Source organism: Clinocottus analis, unplaced genomic scaffold (genome assembly GCF_023055335.1).
Source record: "Clinocottus analis isolate CAN_PGR_092001 unplaced genomic scaffold, fCliAna1.0.p SCAF_5, whole genome shotgun sequence".
In the NCBI taxonomy this organism is placed as follows: Eukaryota; Metazoa; Chordata; class Actinopteri; order Perciformes; family Cottidae; genus Clinocottus; species Clinocottus analis.
In genome coordinates this window covers 3,432,424-3,450,194 of record NW_027176207.1, presented here as the reverse complement: position 1 = coordinate 3,450,194, position 17,771 = coordinate 3,432,424, and the positions used below count along the sequence as shown (strand labels likewise).

General features: G+C 43.7%; 3 protein-coding genes across 5 annotated transcripts; 2 read left to right on the top strand and 1 right to left on the bottom strand.

The window, feature by feature from the left end:
- The first annotated feature begins 282 nt into the window (after positions 1-282).
- LOC137802959 (dolichyl-diphosphooligosaccharide--protein glycosyltransferase subunit STT3A) lies at positions 283-7,971 on the top strand. 2 transcript variants are annotated; one of them, XM_068601181.1, is made up of 18 exons: positions 283-343; positions 1,092-1,212; positions 1,300-1,360; positions 1,450-1,571; positions 1,773-1,918; positions 2,353-2,443; positions 2,529-2,635; positions 2,720-2,884; positions 3,655-3,835; positions 3,954-4,109; positions 4,228-4,319; positions 4,943-5,098; positions 5,515-5,703; positions 5,819-5,935; positions 6,019-6,121; positions 6,703-6,891; positions 6,989-7,104; positions 7,457-7,971. In XM_068601181.1, exons 2-18 carry the CDS (start codon positions 1,125-1,127, stop codon positions 7,493-7,495), a joined length of 2,118 nt encoding a protein of 705 aa, XP_068457282.1. In that variant the 5' UTR covers positions 283-343; positions 1,092-1,124; the 3' UTR covers positions 7,496-7,971. The 2 variants fall into 2 exon arrangements, with proteins under 2 accessions (XP_068457282.1, XP_068457283.1); XM_068601182.1 differs by having other exon boundaries at positions 304-343; positions 1,071-1,212.
- An 814-nt stretch (positions 7,972-8,785) lies between these two features.
- Positions 8,786-11,458, bottom strand: si:ch211-266i6.3 (cytoskeleton-associated protein 2). Of its 2 annotated transcripts, none has more exons than XM_068600759.1 (7): positions 11,320-11,458; positions 11,148-11,227; positions 10,267-11,060; positions 9,906-10,182; positions 9,754-9,811; positions 9,407-9,641; positions 8,786-9,292 (listed from the first exon to the last, which is right to left on the bottom strand). In XM_068600759.1, the coding sequence occupies exons 2-7, from the start codon at positions 11,190-11,192 to the stop codon at positions 9,016-9,018; spliced, it is 1,686 nt and encodes a 561-aa protein (XP_068456860.1). In that variant the 5' UTR covers positions 11,193-11,227; positions 11,320-11,458; the 3' UTR covers positions 8,786-9,015. The 2 variants fall into 2 exon arrangements, with proteins under 2 accessions (XP_068456860.1, XP_068456861.1); XM_068600760.1 differs by having other exon boundaries at positions 11,148-11,224; positions 11,320-11,430.
- A 1,622-nt stretch (positions 11,459-13,080) lies between these two features.
- On the top strand, positions 13,081-17,404 carry thap12a (THAP domain containing 12a). The gene is made up of 5 exons (XM_068599710.1): positions 13,081-13,260; positions 14,118-14,235; positions 14,446-14,544; positions 14,663-14,699; positions 14,827-17,404. Exons 1-5 carry the CDS (start codon positions 13,175-13,177, stop codon positions 16,641-16,643), a joined length of 2,157 nt encoding a protein of 718 aa, XP_068455811.1. The 5' UTR covers positions 13,081-13,174; the 3' UTR covers positions 16,644-17,404.
- Positions 17,405-17,771: the final 367 nt, after the last annotated feature.

Below are 17,771 nucleotides of genomic sequence, written 5' to 3'. Positions count from 1 at the left end.
TGGCTTTAAACAGTTAAACACACTGCTGTATAGTTAACAATTCGTATTAATTTTATATTGTTAATATTTTGTTGCACCACTGATATATGTTATTATTAGTATCCCGTGTCCCTCACCAGTAGGGGGTGACACGTTGCTCTTCTCACTAAGGACACGTCACTACAGGACAGCGGCAAGGTAGGAAACCCAATGTGAATGACAGCCGAAGGACCAATCACATTGACGTGGCATTACTGTTGAGTGACGCTCAACCAATAAACGCGTCGTACAGCGCTGTGAGGGCGGGGTTAGTGTCTTGTGAAGGTTGTGTGTGAATAGTGTATGAGTAACAGGAGCGGAGCGGGTGAGTCTTGCTGAACATTTAACGTTAAATCTGTAATCTCATTTAGGGGCACCCGTTTTTATTTTAGGCTCTTGTCCTGCTGCCATATGTGAACGTTGCGTCGAAATCATTAAAATAAGCTAGAGAAGAGGCGCGTGGCTAGGCTGCTCATTATTCGGATGCTAACAAGTTAGCCTCGCTAGCTGCTCACACACTTTAAACAGGATGGAAGCAGCGTCAACATTAGCCGGCCTGATGCTGAGTGACAAAATGATGCCTCTGGGCTAAAACAAGGCGGCCATTCATTGAAAATGTGCTCAGAATGCATGCAGATAGGTAAAGCAGTGAGCAAATAAGACCTGAGGTTCATTTCGTTGCCCTGTGGCGTTGGAACCGTTGCTAGAACAACTACAAAAATAAGCAAAGCTAGCTCTCAAAGTTCGCATTAATTGCAGCTCCGTTGAGCTTAATAGTTTGTGTGTTAGCTTTTGCAAAAGCTTACAAGATCTGGAAAAGTCGGGCAGAAATTTCTGCAAGTTGTCCAGTGCGGCTGCTTCCTGGTTTTCTGACGCCCATCGGTGTGCGTGGCCTTATCTGGTTGGGCTGCAGATTGAAGTTGACTGAGTGCAGTTGTGAAGACTTTGATTTTACGAGTTGCAGTTATCTGGCTTGCTAGAAACCTGTCATTTAAAATGTGTTTTTGTTTACTTGTATCCCCCTGTCCTATGCGTCCCTGCTGGTCTGACAGTGCTGGCCTTCCTCCCTTCAGGTAGTACGGTGAGCTGTCCCTAACCTCGCCAAAATGACCAAGCTGGGCTTCCTCCGTTTGTCCTATGAGAAACAGGACACGCTGCTGAAGCTGCTCATCCTGTCTATGGCAGCGATCCTCTGTGAGTCCTCTGCTCCCCACACACATGAGCGTGGTCTCGCCAATACTGACAGCAATCCCATTGATCCATGTTTTTCTCTCCCATCAGCATTCTCCACCAGACTCTTTTCCGTCTTGAGGTTTGAAAGTGTCATCCATGAGTTTGATCCGTAAGTTTGACTTCTCTTGTGGATTTGTACTAATTCTGACATCCCTTTTCTTTAAGTAATGTCTCACCTACATGTCATCTCACGTCCAGGTACTTTAACTACCGTACCACCCGCTTCCTGACAGAAGAAGGATTTTATAAGTTTCACAACTGGTTTGATGACAGGGCATGGTACCCTCTGGGGAGGATCATTGGTGGCACCATTTATCCAGGTAGGCATAAGAAAAGAATAAATGAAGCGGTGCAGTACAATGGGAATGACGAATGCAAGCTCATTGACTTTATTGTGGGTTGTTTGATGCCAAAAGTAGAGCACTTGTACACTGCTGTTTAAATGTCAGAAGAGAGATTCATGTCTGCTTTTATTGGCATGAACACAAAGCTGACACCTCTTGTCTCTTCTCTCTCACCAGGGCTGATGATCACCTCTGCCGTCCTCTACCATGTCCTACATTTTTTCCACATCACCATTGACATCCGTAATGTCTGTGTCTTCTTGGCTCCCCTGTTCTCCTCCTTCACCACCGTGGTCACGTACCACTTCACCAAGGAGCTGAAGGTATAAAACGCATGACCTGATTGACCTGAGACACCTCAATACATTTTTTTTATGGTTATACATTCTTAATAAAATGCTAAGCTGTGTTTCCTTGAAAGGGAACTCCAGATATCCAGATATAAATCAACACACTCGTAGATTGTAAATATATAAAAAAGAGTGGTCAAAATCAAAGCAGCAGTAATATTTGTACGGCTTAACTAAAAAAAACCCTGCATACTACAATTCCCATAATGCAACTCGATAGTGTTCTGTTTAGGCTGTCCTTTAGAATCATATTAGTGATACTGTAATATAACTAATACACTTCATAAGGTTTCAATGTACTTTACTGAAGAAAAAACCCCCAGCGGATTTAAACAAATAAAGAAAATAAAGAGAACCAGGTCACTGTTTTTACTGATATATGGACGCACACCTTGTTGTCTCTGTAGGATGCCGGTGCTGGACTGCTGGCGGCCGCCATGATTGCAGTGGTGCCTGGTTATATCTCTCGTTCTGTTGCTGGCTCCTATGATAATGAAGGTATGCACGTGATGACCGTAACACATTGTGTCAGTAAAACTTAACAGAGATTCTTAATGAACTCCCTCTCTGGTGTCCTCGTCAGGTATTGCCATCTTCTGTATGCTGTTGACCTATTACATGTGGATCAAGGCGGTCAAAACGGGGTCGGTGTACTGGGCGTCCGTGTGCGCACTGGCCTACTTCTACATGGTGAGGAGAGCTAACGATGCACATGTTTTACCTAACTAATTCAGAGTTTACAGAGGTCCTGATAAGGTTTTTGTGTCCATCCAGGTGTCCTCCTGGGGTGGCTACGTGTTCCTGATCAATCTGATCCCCCTCCACGTCCTGGTTCTGATGCTCACGGGCCGATTCTCTCACCGAATCTACGTGGCTTACTGCACAGTCTACTGCCTGGGCACCATCCTCTCCATGCAGATCTCTTTCGTTGGTTTCCAGGTATGTTACACAAGCCACGCTGATACTCGGCAATGTCTCGGCAGTAGAGTCGTCATTGGGCCTCATTCACTAATATGTGCATAGAAATGGGTTTGCTTGGCGCACAAAACAAGCATGTAAGCAAAAATTGCCTTCACGGCACGAGACAATGGTGGGAGTAGCCGATCATATGACAGGGGATGAAGAAAGGGTTTTCAGAGCTTCTTTGGTGATCTCAGGATATTCTGCCTTGATTTTAATCCAGAACACAGAGTTGAAACAGACTTAAGTTTTATTTTTGGGTTAACGTATAACGTAACCTCTTGAAATACTCGCGTGTATTCAGTCTTTTTTTTATTATTTTTTTTTTACATGAAAAACATCTTTCTGACCTTTTTTTTCAAAAAATAAATAAATAAATTCTTTGTGCTGCCCGGTACAAAGGGACCCGGTGGTTGGAGACCGCTGAATAAAAGTCAACCTAAAACATTCTATAAAATAAAATGACAGTTATGCATTATTTACCTCTTACAAAGCATGCAGAAACAATAAATGAAGAGAATATTAATAACGCCAGGCATTAATACATCCACGATGTCAAATATAGTTTTCTTTAAAAAAGTGTTTGAATGAATGTGGTTATGCATTTAGTCTTTATGTGTGATTGCATTTTCTAAGAGAGCTGGGCCTTTATCTTTTTTGCATACTTGTGCACTGAGGAAGTTCTAAATCACCCTCTCCTTCCCCGCCCCCCTCCCTCTCCCACACTCCTCTCCTTTCTCGTAAACCAGCCGGTGCAGTCTTCAGAGCACATGGCAGCCTTCGGTGTGTTCGGCTTGTGCCAGATTCACGCCTTCGTGGACTACCTGCGCAGCAAACTCAATGCCCACCAATTTGAGGTTCTGTTCAAGAGCGTCATCTCCCTGGTGGGCTTCTTGCTGCTGTCTGTGGGCACCGTTCTCATGCTGACCGGTAAGCGGGTGGACGAGGCGCACCAGTAGATACGCTAGCAAAGCATGCGTCCTTCTCCTTCACTCTTGTGAGAAACTGATCATCAGTTCTTTCTGCTTTGGACCACGTTCTCCCCCAGGTAAGATCTCTCCGTGGACGGGTCGATTCTACTCTCTGCTGGATCCGTCCTATGCCAAGAACAACATTCCCATCATCGCCTCCGTCTCCGAGCATCAGCCCACAACCTGGTCCTCTTACTACTTTGACCTCCAGCTGCTGGTCTTCATGTTCCCAGGCAAGTGCACACTCCTCAGAAACACACAGAGTAACCAGGGGGTTTAATGCGAGTGTAACACCAAGCTTGCCGTATTGTTGTTGGGTTTTGACTGTGGTTACCTTCCCTTCCCTCACAGTCGGCCTGTATTACTGTTTCAACAACCTGTCGGACGCCAGGATCTTCATCATCATGTATGGAGTCACCAGCATGTACTTCTCAGCTGTCATGGTACGTCCTCTACAATTCTTCCCCAGAGAGCCGTCCATTTGTTTGCGTTTGTGAGTCGTGACATTTCCCCGGTGGCACCAGAAGGTGGCGCACTCGCGTCATAAACCAAAACTACATTTAACACAGTGAATGGAAAACATCACTGTTCTCATGGCCATGGAAAACCTGGATAAAATCATGGCATTTTAAAATGGTTATTTCCAGGCCTAGAAAAGTCCTGGAAAATAATCAAATCCCAAAAGTTCTGTGAATATGTTATATTTATATGTTCATGACATTTATTTACGCTGAGTTTGAAATAATTAATATGCTTTTTAAAAGAAAGACCCTCAGAATATACGCAGGCATACATACAAGCATCTATATAAATGTTTATTCTTTTAATCAAAATATTGTCTCTCATTCATTTGTGTTATTTACGGTATACTGCATGCTTTGTAGTCCTCAGTTAGTTTAAATACTATATTGTATCACTTTTTCATTTACACACCGAGATTTTATAACATGTTTGGTCATGGAAATTTGGTTTTAAAGTCATGGAAATCCATTGATTAAATGAACCCTGAAAATGTGTTTGGGAAAGTGATCTGGGTTCATTAAAGTGCTGCTCGTTGCCTCTTCAGGTGCGTCTGATGTTGGTTCTGGCTCCCGTCATGTGCATCCTCTCGGGGATCGGCGTGTCCCAGGTGCTAACAACATACATGAAGAATTTAGACGTCAGCCGGCCAGACAAGAAGAGCAAGAAGCAGCAGGACGCCACCTACCCCATCAAGAACGAGGTATGAGGTCTGAGGGACTTGCTGGAGGGTGGTGTCATGCACATGTTTGGACATGTTGCCTTTTTAATATTTAGAATAGGGCTACCACAGGAAAAAAAACTACCTAACTGTATGGAAAGAAGTTAAAGGTAGCTCTACCTTAACTAGCTACAACTCTAAGACACTACTAACGATCCTATGACTTCTGTACTTTTACTTGGATAGACTTTAATTACAGGACTTCTACTTGTACTGCAGTGTTTTTCTTATGGCGTGGCATTGGTACTTTTATCAAAGTTAAAAGTCTCTCTTGGTCAGCTGTGTTCTCTCTTGCTGATGAAATGAACTCTTAAGAGAAGCATACCAGCCACCATCTCTGGTTTCAGTAGGCAGGAATAAAAGCCTGTCGCCTGATGGCATCTTGCATGTTTCACCAGGTTGCCAGTGGGATGATTCTGGTCATGGCCTTCTTCCTCATCACATACACCTTTCACTCTACATGGGTGACCAGCGAAGCCTACTCCTCCCCCTCGATTGTCCTGTCGGCCCGCGGAGGCGACGGCAGCCGCATCATCTTTGATGACTTCAGAGAGGCCTACTACTGGCTCCGCCACAACACGCCAGAGGTCAGTCATACCTAAAAAAAAAAAGAACGATATTGGTTCTGAACCAGAGTTTTGAATAGTCTGTGTGCATCATCATCTCCATTCAATGATTTTGAGTGTAACTTTTTGCTTTCAGGACGCCAAAGTCATGTCATGGTGGGATTATGGCTACCAGATCACCGCCATGGCGAATCGAACCATTCTAGTGGACAACAACACGTGGAACAACACGCACATCTCCAGAGTTGGACAGGTGAGCTGGGGAACCTTCGGGGGAGGGGGCGTCCTGTTTTCGAGAGTGCCGCTGAGCTGACTGGGCTGCTGTTTGTTCTGTAGGCCATGGCGTCCACCGAGGAGAGGGCCTATGAGATCATGAGGGAGCTGGACGTCAGTTATGTCCTGGTGATCTTCGGAGGACTGACGGGCTATTCCTCAGATGGTACGTGCCCATTATCACTAGCTCAAAGTCGGTACAGGACTTGCAACACTGTGTCAACATGAACACGCCTACACACACATTGTCACTATAGTTGGATGTGTGACGGAGATGTTTTAGGCTGGGGTTTAATAGTCTGTTCACAATGCAGCTTCAAGCTGTGCTATGAATGTTACCAGACCCCCTCAGGTGGAATGACATTCATTTCAATAATCAGGTGTAAATGTCCATCCTTAAGTTGTGCTTTTCTTAGTTTTCGATGAGATCTGATGTCCCCTGAAATGAGAGCTAAAAAAAAAAGAAATTCTTCTTTACTACTAAGCAGCGGGTCTATATTTCCATTGCTTGGTATTCCTCCCCCTCTTTCTGAAGTTCACTGTGCAATAAGCTGCCAAACAGGTGGTTTTATTTATTTATTTATTTATTTTTTCAGGGATTTGCCAGACAATAAAATATTTGCATAAAGTAACGACTGATAGTTCCCCGAATCGTCGAATGAGTCTGTCATTGAATGTTGCAGAAAAGGCGGGGCAAGGGAATAGGGCCTAATATTCTCCTCTATTAAATCCATCCTTCCGCCACAGACATCAACAAGTTCCTGTGGATGGTCCGTATCGGGGGCAGCACGGACACCGGCAAACACATCAAGGAGCACGACTACTACACCCCCACCGGAGAGTTCAGGGTGGACCGCGAGGGCTCGCCCGTCCTGCTCAACTGCCTCATGTACAAGATGTGCTACTACCGCTTCGGCCAGGTCTACACCGAGGCCAGTGAGTAACTCCACAGCGACTCATGGAGCAATAATGTGGACAAAAGTCTTTGTCTCTCGTCCTGTGATTCTGATGATCTCCCTGATCTTCTCCGCAGAGCGACCACCTGGTTACGACCGCGTGAGGAACGCCGAGATCGGCAACAAAGACTTTGAACTGGATGTGTTGGAGGAGGCCTACACAACAGAGCACTGGCTGGTTAGGATATACAAGGTAAAGATGGCCGACTCTCGTCATTAGGCATCCGTCTGTCAGGACGGTTGGGACCCCAAATGGGTTTGCTGGTCAAGCTCAGATGTTTTAAAACAATTTATTTGGGGCAATGTAGGAAATCACAGAGTGAGGGGAAAACATAAGTGTAAATTACAACATTTATTTGCTGCAATAATTAATCAATGCTGTCAGAAAGCTAATCAACAACTATTTGGAGTATTAATTTATATCATGTATCATGGTGTCGCGTAAGAATTTGCTACTTTTCTTGGACTTACGATATAGTTTTATTAAATAGAACAGTCTTTCTGAGGGTGGCTTATGCTTTTATGTTCCTCTTCCCATATTTTAGGTCAAAGATCTGGACAATCGGGGCCTTTCAAGGACATAAACCGTTGGTGAAAAACAGCCTTTTAGCGCACAGCACTGAACACCTTCCCCTGTGGTCTGCAGATGAGTGGCAAAAGAGTACTTTTTATACTTTTTGTTTTAGGGGAAGAAAATTGCATCAAAGAGATTTTTTTTTTTTTGTTTGTTTTCGGGGCGGGTTTTGTGAATGATTTTCTTTTTTTATTTTGTTATAATGAAACGTCTTCATCTGAGATCAGAGGGAGCTGATGTCGAAACGTCCAGTCTGATGTCAGGAAGTGTAATTCACCGTGAAGCGGTCAAAAGAAAGTTCCTTAAGAGTGCTTTGGGTTTTTACAATGTGGTCTATTAAAGTGGGATTAAACATAAAATGCTTGTCTTATTGTTCTCTCACACTTCTGCACAGAACACATTGAGACAACCTCATTTTTTGTATATAAAGTATAGGCCGTTGTATTCATGAAATAACACAGCAAAAATAAACAAATATTGACATTGTATTGCTATTTTACCTTTTTATAACAATGTATATCAAGCTGTTATAAAGATTTAAAAAAATACACTAGCATGTCATTGAAGTCAGATAAACACAACTATGAAGGCCTTCAGTCCTCACATTTTTGGCTCATGAGGTCGTCCTGTCACCTAGAAGCTCGCAGGTTCGATCCCTGTCCTACATGCAGTCTCAGGCTTAGACACTTTCTCATCGCTGCAGTGATTGAGAAATCGCTCACCTGCAGCTTGATACTTCTCAGCCAAATGCTGTGCTTGTTCTGGAAGTTTTTCAACTTTTATTTGCTCATTTCTTGCCACATCAAGCATACAGCATTGTTGGCAGTGAAAGTAAATTAATACTTCCAAGCAGAATTAAAGTGCTTTCCTCCTGGACTTTTTTTTGGAGATCCATCCATTGACAGTTTACCGAGGGCGAGGCTCTGCAAATCATGAAGAGCCACCTGCAGGGAAGACACCTGACGGCAATGTAATAGGATGTGACAGTGTAGTTAATTTTTAGTGTTCCCACTGAAAGATTGTTCCAAATAAAGTTGTCTAAGCCTCAGAGCTGCAGAGAGGTTGAATCAAAGCTGTAAGAAAACAATTTCCCCAGATCAAGAAACTTGAATCCAGTGTTTGATGTCATTACCGAGGAATGATTTACTTAATTCTGCCAACAGTATGTAGTTAGAAGCCTACAAAATTAGCTGGATGGATCTGGAGTATATATATATATATACACACAGTATGAAGTAGGATAAAGCTGCATTTAAGACTTTGATTCAAGATTTCTAGAATTATTCAAACAAAGCAACCATTTACGATAAAACAATATTCTTTTATTGCAGTGCATTTAGCAATACATGGCAACTTATATTAAAATGAACATTAGTGTCATACATTCAGAAGACAGAGAGGAATAAGGATCCCCTCCCAATATGATAAAAATGATTTTGATTAATACAAAAAAAAAAAAAAAATATCAGTATAAAGTGTCCATTAGCTCCAGTCCAATACGTTTAAGTAATTGGTTTCTTCTAGTACACATTACACATTGACAGAGGCCCTCGCATTCTGGTCTTGCAGGTCGTCTGGAAGTGCATAGTTTTTTCTGTAGATGTAGGCGTGATCGTCATCCAGCTTCAGCAGCTCGGTCAGCGACGACACGCAGGGATCCGGATCCACCAGCATCGGCGGCAGGCGGGAGGCTTTCCGCTCGATGCGGCAGGAACGGCGAACCGGTGTGAGGAACTTCAGATCTTTGATGTTGCTCTGTCTTCTGGACCTACTCGTGCTGGCTTCGTCATTAATCGTCTTCTTGACACTAAGCAAAGGATGTTTGAAGAAAAACACTCAAGTCAGACGCGAAGAGACGATAACTTTTGTTGCCATTGTTTGAATAAACAGCTGTTTGAAGAAGACAAGAGAATGGACTCACCTTTGCAGGTACGGCGTGGTGGTCACACTGTACTTAATTACTGAAGCATCCTCCATCTGTGGCATGACCTCCACACACTCAACGTCACTTTGTCCTTCCTCATCCTCACTTTCTTCTGCTTCGTCCTTCACTGGCTTAACATCCTCATCCTTCAGCTCCCCTTCTTCACATTCACACTGTGGTTTGCCGTCCTCCGGTTTGACTTCACCGAGCACATCCGTCACCTGCGAGAGCTCTAATGGACACAAGAAGGCGTTTGTGTACATTTTAATCGTCCAGTGCCCAGTAGCTTAATTAACCTCAGGCCACCCTTAACAGCAACACAAATAGTGAACGAGTGAACTTACCATCCGATCGAGAGGGCGTCGCCATGGCCTCCAAAGCGTTACACAGGTTTACAACAACCTGTCAGAATGAAAACGGAGAAAAGAATGTTACAGAACAATAATATATTTTAATCCAGGTCAAATGGAGACAGACCCACAGCGTGTCTCCTTACATCATCCACGCTGCCCTGCGGGTCATCATCAGAGATTTCGAGCAGGTCCAGGGTGGTGTTCATGACCGTCGGAGTTTGGCTGTTAGTCTTGAGCGGCACAGCTCCCTTGGAGTCCGGCTCGCGGGCTTCCTGTTTGGGTTGGGGGTCGCACTGTGCAGCCGGCTGAGGCCGTGGATTGAGCGCCGCAGAGACTCTGGCTTTAGCGGGCTCCGTGGTCGGCATGGCTGGTCTCTTGGAGGCCTTGCCCTTGGAGGCCAGCCACTCGGCCAGTTTCGCCCTGCAGGAGGAAACACACACAACAACTTTGAGCATTTCTGGTGCGCAGTGGCACGGGGACAGAGTGTGTGTGTGTGTGTGTTACCTTCTCTCCTCGGCAGTCACCATGGTGAATCTGTACTGACTGAGCGCACTTGAGACAGCAGGTTTGTTGACCTGCTTGTTTGCCACTTGCATCTTTGGCTTTGAGCTCTGCGTCCCACTTCCCTTGGTGGGGGCCACTCTGGCGTTTCTGGAGCTGGTACTGGCTAGCGTTGTTGGGACGGTCCTGGCAGCAGGGCGAGCCGAGTGGAATCCAGCAAGTCGGCTGCCGACAGCAGGCCTGGTCACCTGAGCGGGTGCATCCATCACTGACTTGGGCCTGGTCTGCACAGGTTTGTGTGCGCCGTGTCCAGGAAGGTCAGAAACAGATTTGGACCTGCTTTTTGGCACATTTCCGACCCTTTGACCCCCTGTTTTGGGTGCTGATGCTTTGAGGTCGGCCCCGCCCATGGTGGCGGTTGACTTCCAAATAGTTCCAATTTTGGACTGGACAATCCTGCCTTTGTACATGCCGGGAGCGGCTTTTGATGATGTCAGAGCGGCCGGGAGCTTTGGAGCCTCTGCAATTATTTTTCTGTGTTTCACAGTCTGCTCGGTGAGAAAGGCCCGGCTGTGTGTTTGACGTAGTTTGACATCAGAAGCAGCAGCTGCTGCTACTTTCTGCACAGTCTTGATCTTTTTCAGAGCATCGCCAGATGTTGACCGCGAGTCTACCTTCGCTTTAGGAGGACAGTTTCTTGCCTTGGTGTCCTCTGTCAGTTGGGAGTTAACGGACATTTTGTCTCTTCTGATGAAGGACTTGCTGTCATGTGCAGGCTTCGCATTCTCCTTGTTTGCCTAATAATAATACGATATGGGTCAAACAAAACTGTTTGTAGTAATAATCATACAATCATACAATATTCATTGACGTAACGAACTTACTTTCTTATAGGTGTCGTTTCGTCTGGAAACTGCGACGTTGTCCATTGTGAAGCCTCGACCAGTGAAATCAATGGTGACTGCTGAAAAGGGAACAAAGCAATACATCATGTTCCGACATGAGGAGTCTCGTGCACTCGCTGTATCTAAACCTATATTAGAACCGATAACGTACCTTGCGGTCAGCTCTGTTGTAAGTTAGAGTACGAAGAGACACAGTCCATCCACAGCAGCACAACAACAGCAGAATTCGTCGCTTGCTAAATATGAGATTTAACTTGGGGTTGCTACGCCGCCATTGGTCACACTAGTATCGCGAGATAAGACAGTTGACCAATAGCGAGTCTTGAGCTCAGAACGAGAACGGGAGCAGCTCCGGTCTTTCAGGCTCCTCCCCTCCGTTTGAAAGTTTGAACACAAATAGGATTCCACTAATACTGGCTCGACGCTCGTGCCCAAAAGTGATTGCCGTTCGCGGGAGCGCGCCGCACCCTGTTAAAGCTGTAGCGGCCTCGGTTTGTCGTCCACAACAGCTGTTTTTAACTGGACCTGGGTCTATTTGTCATCACGTGCCCATATACATCATTCCATGCTCATAGCAGAGATATATCTTTGTAAAAATAGCTACAGCCAGCCAAACAAGTGTTTGCAGTACAGTAACCAGGCATGCCATTTACAAACAATACTGTCTGGTGTTTGGTATGTCTAATATTTGGAAACTAGATGAACTACAATAATGTACTGGTGGTTTGTATAACGTATCTCCTTTGAAATTAATACGTAGGTTGTAGCACGAGGATTGAAGATATGATTGACAGTGGAGACTGGAGGAGAGGAGAAAATGTATATTATTTTTTAGATCAACTTGATTTATTTACAAGACTGTGCAACAGTGGACGAATCAACCACCAGAGGGCGCTACAAGACATGATAGGCGTTTCTTTACATCAGCTTTATTGTCCATGTGTGTTTACGTCAGACACAAAATAATGGCAACTTCTTCTTCATACATGTTTCTCTTCTTCAGAAACATATTGCTTTGGAGTGCTCTGCTTTTAATTGCTGCTGTCACACTAAACAATCTACACTGTAAAACTGATAATTCAATTAAACTGTTTATATCAATATTTACTTTGTGCAATAATGTAGATTCAACAGTTTGGTTATATTTAGCTTTTTAACAGTTTAATTATGTATAATAGGCCTAGCTTTTTTCATTTTTTACTGCTGCTTCATTGTTAATTGACAATTCATGTTAATTTGTTTAACTCGTTATATGTTAGAAGTGAATAAATACATCAGATTAAACAGATCAGATTAAACTAAAGGGTTGTCACTGTCAACATGAATCTTATTAATGTTAAATTAATTAAACACATTCCCTATGACTCAAACTTCACTTCACAAAAGTGAATTTGGAAATGTGCCATTGCGGAGACGGTTCCAAAACGTTGCATAATTTCAACCTTCGGTTTTGAAAAGACTGCTGAGAATTGTGGGAAAGAAGCACAGCGCGCCATTTGATAAATACGTCAAGTCTCCAACACTCGTTTGAAAAAGGACGCGAATGCGCCTTCAAAGTAAAATACATTGTCAAATCACAAACATGTATGCGGTAGATTATGCATATTCGGCCTCTAAGAACAACTGTAGGCTCTTTACAAAAAGGGCAAAACGAAAATAATAGAGATCCTCTGGACTTGTTAGGTAGGCCGCATATCTATAACCTGTATGTTTTGCCATATGAATTTAAAGCCTAACAGTCTAGTTGGAATACAGATTTTTTTTTAGGAGTTTTGACAAATGAAACGTCATACATTACATCATTTTCCCCAAAAATAGAAAGTAAGTGTGTTTTTATATTAGCAAGTTCTATATTTAGTTACCACATACTTTACTTTGAAAGAAGAAAAAAACGGAAAATGCTAATCGACGTTTTAAGCTTGACAGCTAACTAGCGTTAGCAACATAGTAGGTACCCTGAGAAGGATTTCACTGCTAAAAAGACCGAGTTTATTTTCACGCGTAAAATGCAGAATCACTGCGCGGTGCCAAACTGCACGAGTGGAAAAGCTGACCCTCAGCCACTCTTCAGGTTCCCGCATGACCCAGAGAGGTAACTATTGCTAAAGATGCTAAAGCCAACAGGAAGCTCTCAGGCTGCGCGTTTGTTTGTAACCAGACGTAGAAACGACACGGCATGCATTTTAAACCGAGGGGGGACTCGGCTTGAATTGTCGAAATGTAGCTTTTGGCAACGTTTAATGCATTTTAACCAGTTGCGCATAATGTATTAAACATGTCACAACATAAAAAGACGTCACTCCTTTTCTCTCCACACGCGGACATTCAGCAGGCTCACGCGCCCTTGCTTCTTGCTAAACGTAGGCGGCACATCAGAAGAAGTGTTGCGTTAAGAAATACTACTTATTCTACACGAAAACCAACACTTCTCATTCGACACTATCACAAATACTACAGTTGCATGAAGTTACGCTTTAATTCCAACAACTGCAGTGGACATGAACGGGCATGTCCATAAGATGTGATAGACCTTCACCATAGCAAAAAAAAGAGCATATAATCACATATTTAAACTTTCACATTTGCTCTTCTGCCCTGAAAAAAAAGTCTAATATTCTCAGTAGGAACACTTTGCCAAACTACTGGTGTATGATTTCATTCATCTCCACTTGGATGCTTGAGGGACTTTGCTTGTCGGTGTAATTCACTATCAGCGTCTGCGTCCATCCATTCATTGCATCCTCAGGAACATGCATTTGTAAATCAAACAAAAAAGCCCCTTATTGTTTGTGCAGCACTCAACAGGTGGTTGGGTTTATAATAGTGCCAGCTGTCCTCAGTTAAATACACATCATTCCTTGCTAACCAGAGATCTGTGTCCAGCCATTAATTTTTAAAAAGCAAGTTTAAAGTTCACATAAATGTTTTAGCTTTAACTTCTCCTTTCAGGTCCAAGAAGTGGGTCGAAAAATGCCAGAAGCAAGAACTCATCGACAAGTCACCAAGCCAGTTGTACAGATACTACAGACTCTGTGGAAAACATTTTGAAACCTCTTTGGTCGATAGCGTAAGTTGTGTTTGCAAGTTACCATGAGGACAATGTGACCCCCGACATTGCAGGACATTAATTGTAATTGGCAAACTTAAAGTCAATTTAGTCAATCAATACATAATGTTATGTAGTGCTTGGTGAATGTGTGGGTAATATAGGTATTATCACTGGTTCAACATAAGTTATATTTCTCATAAGTGATGTAAAATGAACCTTTGTCTTCAGAACGCTCAGACTACAGTATTGAAGTATGACGCCATACCAACTATCTTTGACGCACCAAGCCAACCTCAGAACGGATCGGTGAAGCGCGGTAAAGAGACGGTGGGTCAAATCAATACATCTTAATTGATTTAAATGAGGGGAAATAATTAGTATGAGTTGATGTTTATACGTTCTAACTAATCACATTGAATTTGTATTTTACTATCTATCCTTGCAGACCAAAGATGATGAAAAGGACAGCAAGGGGGGGAAAAGTAAGTGAAAATCTCAAATTGCAACATAGCTCGATGGTGAGAAAAATAACTTCAACATCCATATTGGTCACATGATTAATAATTGATTTGTGTCCATCTTGCAACCGTTTCTCTTTCCTTTTTTTAGAAATCAAAGAGTCTCAAGCAGAAACCGCTCAGACAGATGTCCAGACACTCACAGAGGAAGAGGAGTACAAAGAGTATCTCAAGTCCTTATTTGAAGTTCTCGTGCTGCTGGGGGAGCAAAGCATTCCTCCGACGGGGCCTGGTGATGACAAACAGGACGGCGTCGGGTCAAGCAACTTTCAGGCGTTATTGGAATATCGCATGACTTGTGGAGATGAAGTCCTTAAGAAGAGGCACGACGTGAACAAGGAGTGCTGCTCTCCGGCTCTGCTGAACCAGTTGATTGAGGTGAGCGAGAAATGCATCCGCAGTAAGCTGGTAGAGGAGGTTCAACAAAATGGCTACTTCTCATTACTCACCGACAACTTGGTGAAGTTCTCGGGTGACTGGTACCTCCCTGTCTTTCTCCGTTACGTGGACCAGTCTAACTACGTGCGGGAGAGGTTTCTTGGTTTCTTGGCCTTTGAAGGAGACGGAGATGCTTTAGCAGAGACACTGATATCTGAAATGACCGACAAATGGGGCTTGGATATGGAGCAGTGTCGAGCCCAAGCCCACTCCTGCACCGGGACACATTTTGGTAAAATGAAAACATTTGCTGCCAAACTGACGGAGAGGTTTCCAATGGCGGTGCTTTCACAAAGATCTACTCATGCATTGAACCTGTCACTGGCAAATGGTATGGCTTTGTCAGGGGTTCAGCTGGTCTTGTCCACCTTTAAGAAGATCGAGTCTTTCTTCAGTCAGTCCCCTTTACTGGTGGCGGAGTTGGAGCACGCCATTTTGATTTTCTACCCGGACAAAGAGGATAAGGCCAAGGAACTGCAGGAGATCTGCGGAGCCAGCTGGACCAGACGGCATGATGCGTTTGAGGTGGCGGTGGAAATCCTGGAGGCGTTACTACTCTGCGTGGACAGCGTTCACGACAATGAGGACATGAGGTGGAACGATCAAGTCACACACAACGCCTTAGAGATTTCAAAAGCACTCGCTGATTTTGAGTTTGTCATGGCGCTGATCGTGCTTAAAAACGCCCTGACACTGACGCACGCATTTGGGAAGAACGTGCAGGGGCAAACAGCGGATGCCCACTTTGCTTCAACCAGTTTAAAAGCTGTATTGCACACTCTGAAGGAAGTGTTTGACAACATCGACGTGTACCACGAGTTCTGGAATGATGAGGCCGTCAACTTAGCCACTGCAATGGAGATCCCAGTTAAGGTTCCTCGGTCGTTTCTGAGAAAGCACCAGTTAGAATCTGGAGCCACGCAGCCGGAGAGTCACTACAAAGAGCACCTGTCGGTTCCAGTGGTGGAGCACGTCATCAGAGAAATGACGGAAATCTTCAGCGAGGACCACCTAAAGGTTCTGAGATGTTTGTCACTAGTGCCCTCTCTCATAGAGCAGAACAAGTCTTCGAAACCCGAGGATGAGAGTGTGAAAGTGTTCAAAAACGACATCCCTAATGCGGGAACCCTGTCCGCCGAGCTGCACTGCTGGTGGGTTAAATGGAGCAAGAAGGGCAAAGGCGAGACCTTCCCATCCACTCTGCATGAGACGCTGCAGCTGGCCGATGTGAAGTTCTTCCCAAACATGCTCGCGGTGCTGAGGCGGATCGGCATCCTGCCGACCTTGGCTCTAGAAGACGGCTGCGATGTGGCATACAAGCGCTTCCAGTTGTACATAGAGAACACGCCAGACAAATTCAAATCAAAAAGTCTCGCTCTTTTGAACATGAACTATGACGTCGGGTTGGACCTGGACTCGATGGTTGAGCTCTACATGAAGACGTACCCCGACAAGGGGGATATGTCTTAGTCAGTTGTTATTTAATAGCTAAACTGCCATTCGGGTTACCCACAGCTAGGTTAATGTATATCTAGCCTTTGTACTAAATAGCATTGTGTATTGGTTGGTTGTTTTTTTGTGATAAGAATGTGAATGAAAGAATTGCTTGCGAGTGGCATTAATGAAGTGTTGCACGCCAAACATCTTTGAATTAGGTTGTTTCTATGCTTTTCCTACGCTTGCGTTTTGGGGTGCTGAGTTTATGGTGAGTTGGAGATCAGGACAAAGTAGTGTGAGGATTTAAAGTCTCCTCCTGGGAAGAAGGCCCACTGTTCTCAGCTTCACTTGAGCTCTTCACTTTACATCTTGCTCGTTGGGTATTAGATCTGCGAATGGAGTGTATGCTTGTGTTTAAACAGCTGAGAAATTACCACCACAGCGTTTTATGTTATTGATATCTGATATGATTGAAGACGAAAACTTCCACCGTTTGCTGCAGTGGACAAATAACAATAAAATGCTCTTTCAGCCAGGTCTCCCTTTCCAGTGCATATACATTTACGTTTTAGACTTGAATTGTTTCTTGTTGCCCTCCCTTTCCTTTAAGAGGCTGTTCTCTAATGGAGGCTGTTATCTTATCTGTTGTTTTTCTCCATTTAATGAAATGTTGTGTCACGACAACCAATCATCTGCAGCTAAATACTTGTATGAATTACACTTTGTTTAGACTACTGCACGGCCTTTGAAAATAACTTTCTATAAGTTGAATGTGTAATCTTTCTTGTGTATAATAAAGCCATAAATGACTCCTCTTGCTTAATTTAGACCTTTTTCCCTATAGACCTTTTTATATTGAATGTATATTTTAGAATTTTTTACTTTTATTTTTTTAAAGGAACTTGCTATACTGTAGGTCCCAGTCAGTGTACACTTTGTTCTTTTCTGCCAAGACACGTAAACAAAAATGATATAACGGCTAATACAAACTATTACAATAATTTGAAATGACAGTTGACAAAAAGATTGCTAGGTGGGATTTACTATACATGGTCAGACACATTGAAATAGTCTAATGAAGAATAACATGTATCTAGGGTCTATGGAGGGCAACAAATCTACTTCACCAAGTGCGAAGAGAGACAGCTATATCAAAGAGTA

Bases quoted from the DNA above. Each gene is read 5' to 3' on its own strand.
- si:ch211-266i6.3 (XM_068600759.1), bottom strand. From the start codon at position 11,192: ATGGACAACGTCGCAGTTTCCAGACGAAACGACACCTATAAGAAA. The intron at 10,183-10,266 runs GTAACACACACA...TTCCTCCTGCAG, and splicing joins GTGACTGCCGAGGAGAGAAG to GGCGAAACTGGCCGAGTGGC. The intron at 9,812-9,905 runs GTAAGGAGACAC...TCATTCTGACAG, and splicing joins CGCAGGGCAGCGTGGATGAT to GTTGTTGTAAACCTGTGTAA.
- LOC137802959 (XM_068601181.1), top strand. From the start codon at position 1,125: ATGACCAAGCTGGGCTTCCTCCGTTTGTCCTATGAGAAACAGGACACG. The intron at 1,572-1,772 runs GTAGGCATAAGA...CTCTCTCACCAG, and splicing joins TGGTGGCACCATTTATCCAG to GGCTGATGATCACCTCTGCC. The intron at 1,919-2,352 runs GTATAAAACGCA...TTGTCTCTGTAG, and splicing joins ACTTCACCAAGGAGCTGAAG to GATGCCGGTGCTGGACTGCT.
- thap12a (XM_068599710.1), top strand. From the start codon at position 13,175: ATGCAGAATCACTGCGCGGTGCCAAACTGCACGAGTGGAAAAGCTGAC. The intron at 14,236-14,445 runs GTAAGTTGTGTT...CTTTGTCTTCAG, and splicing joins AAACCTCTTTGGTCGATAGC to AACGCTCAGACTACAGTATT. The intron at 14,545-14,662 runs GTGGGTCAAATC...CTATCCTTGCAG, and splicing joins TGAAGCGCGGTAAAGAGACG to ACCAAAGATGATGAAAAGGA.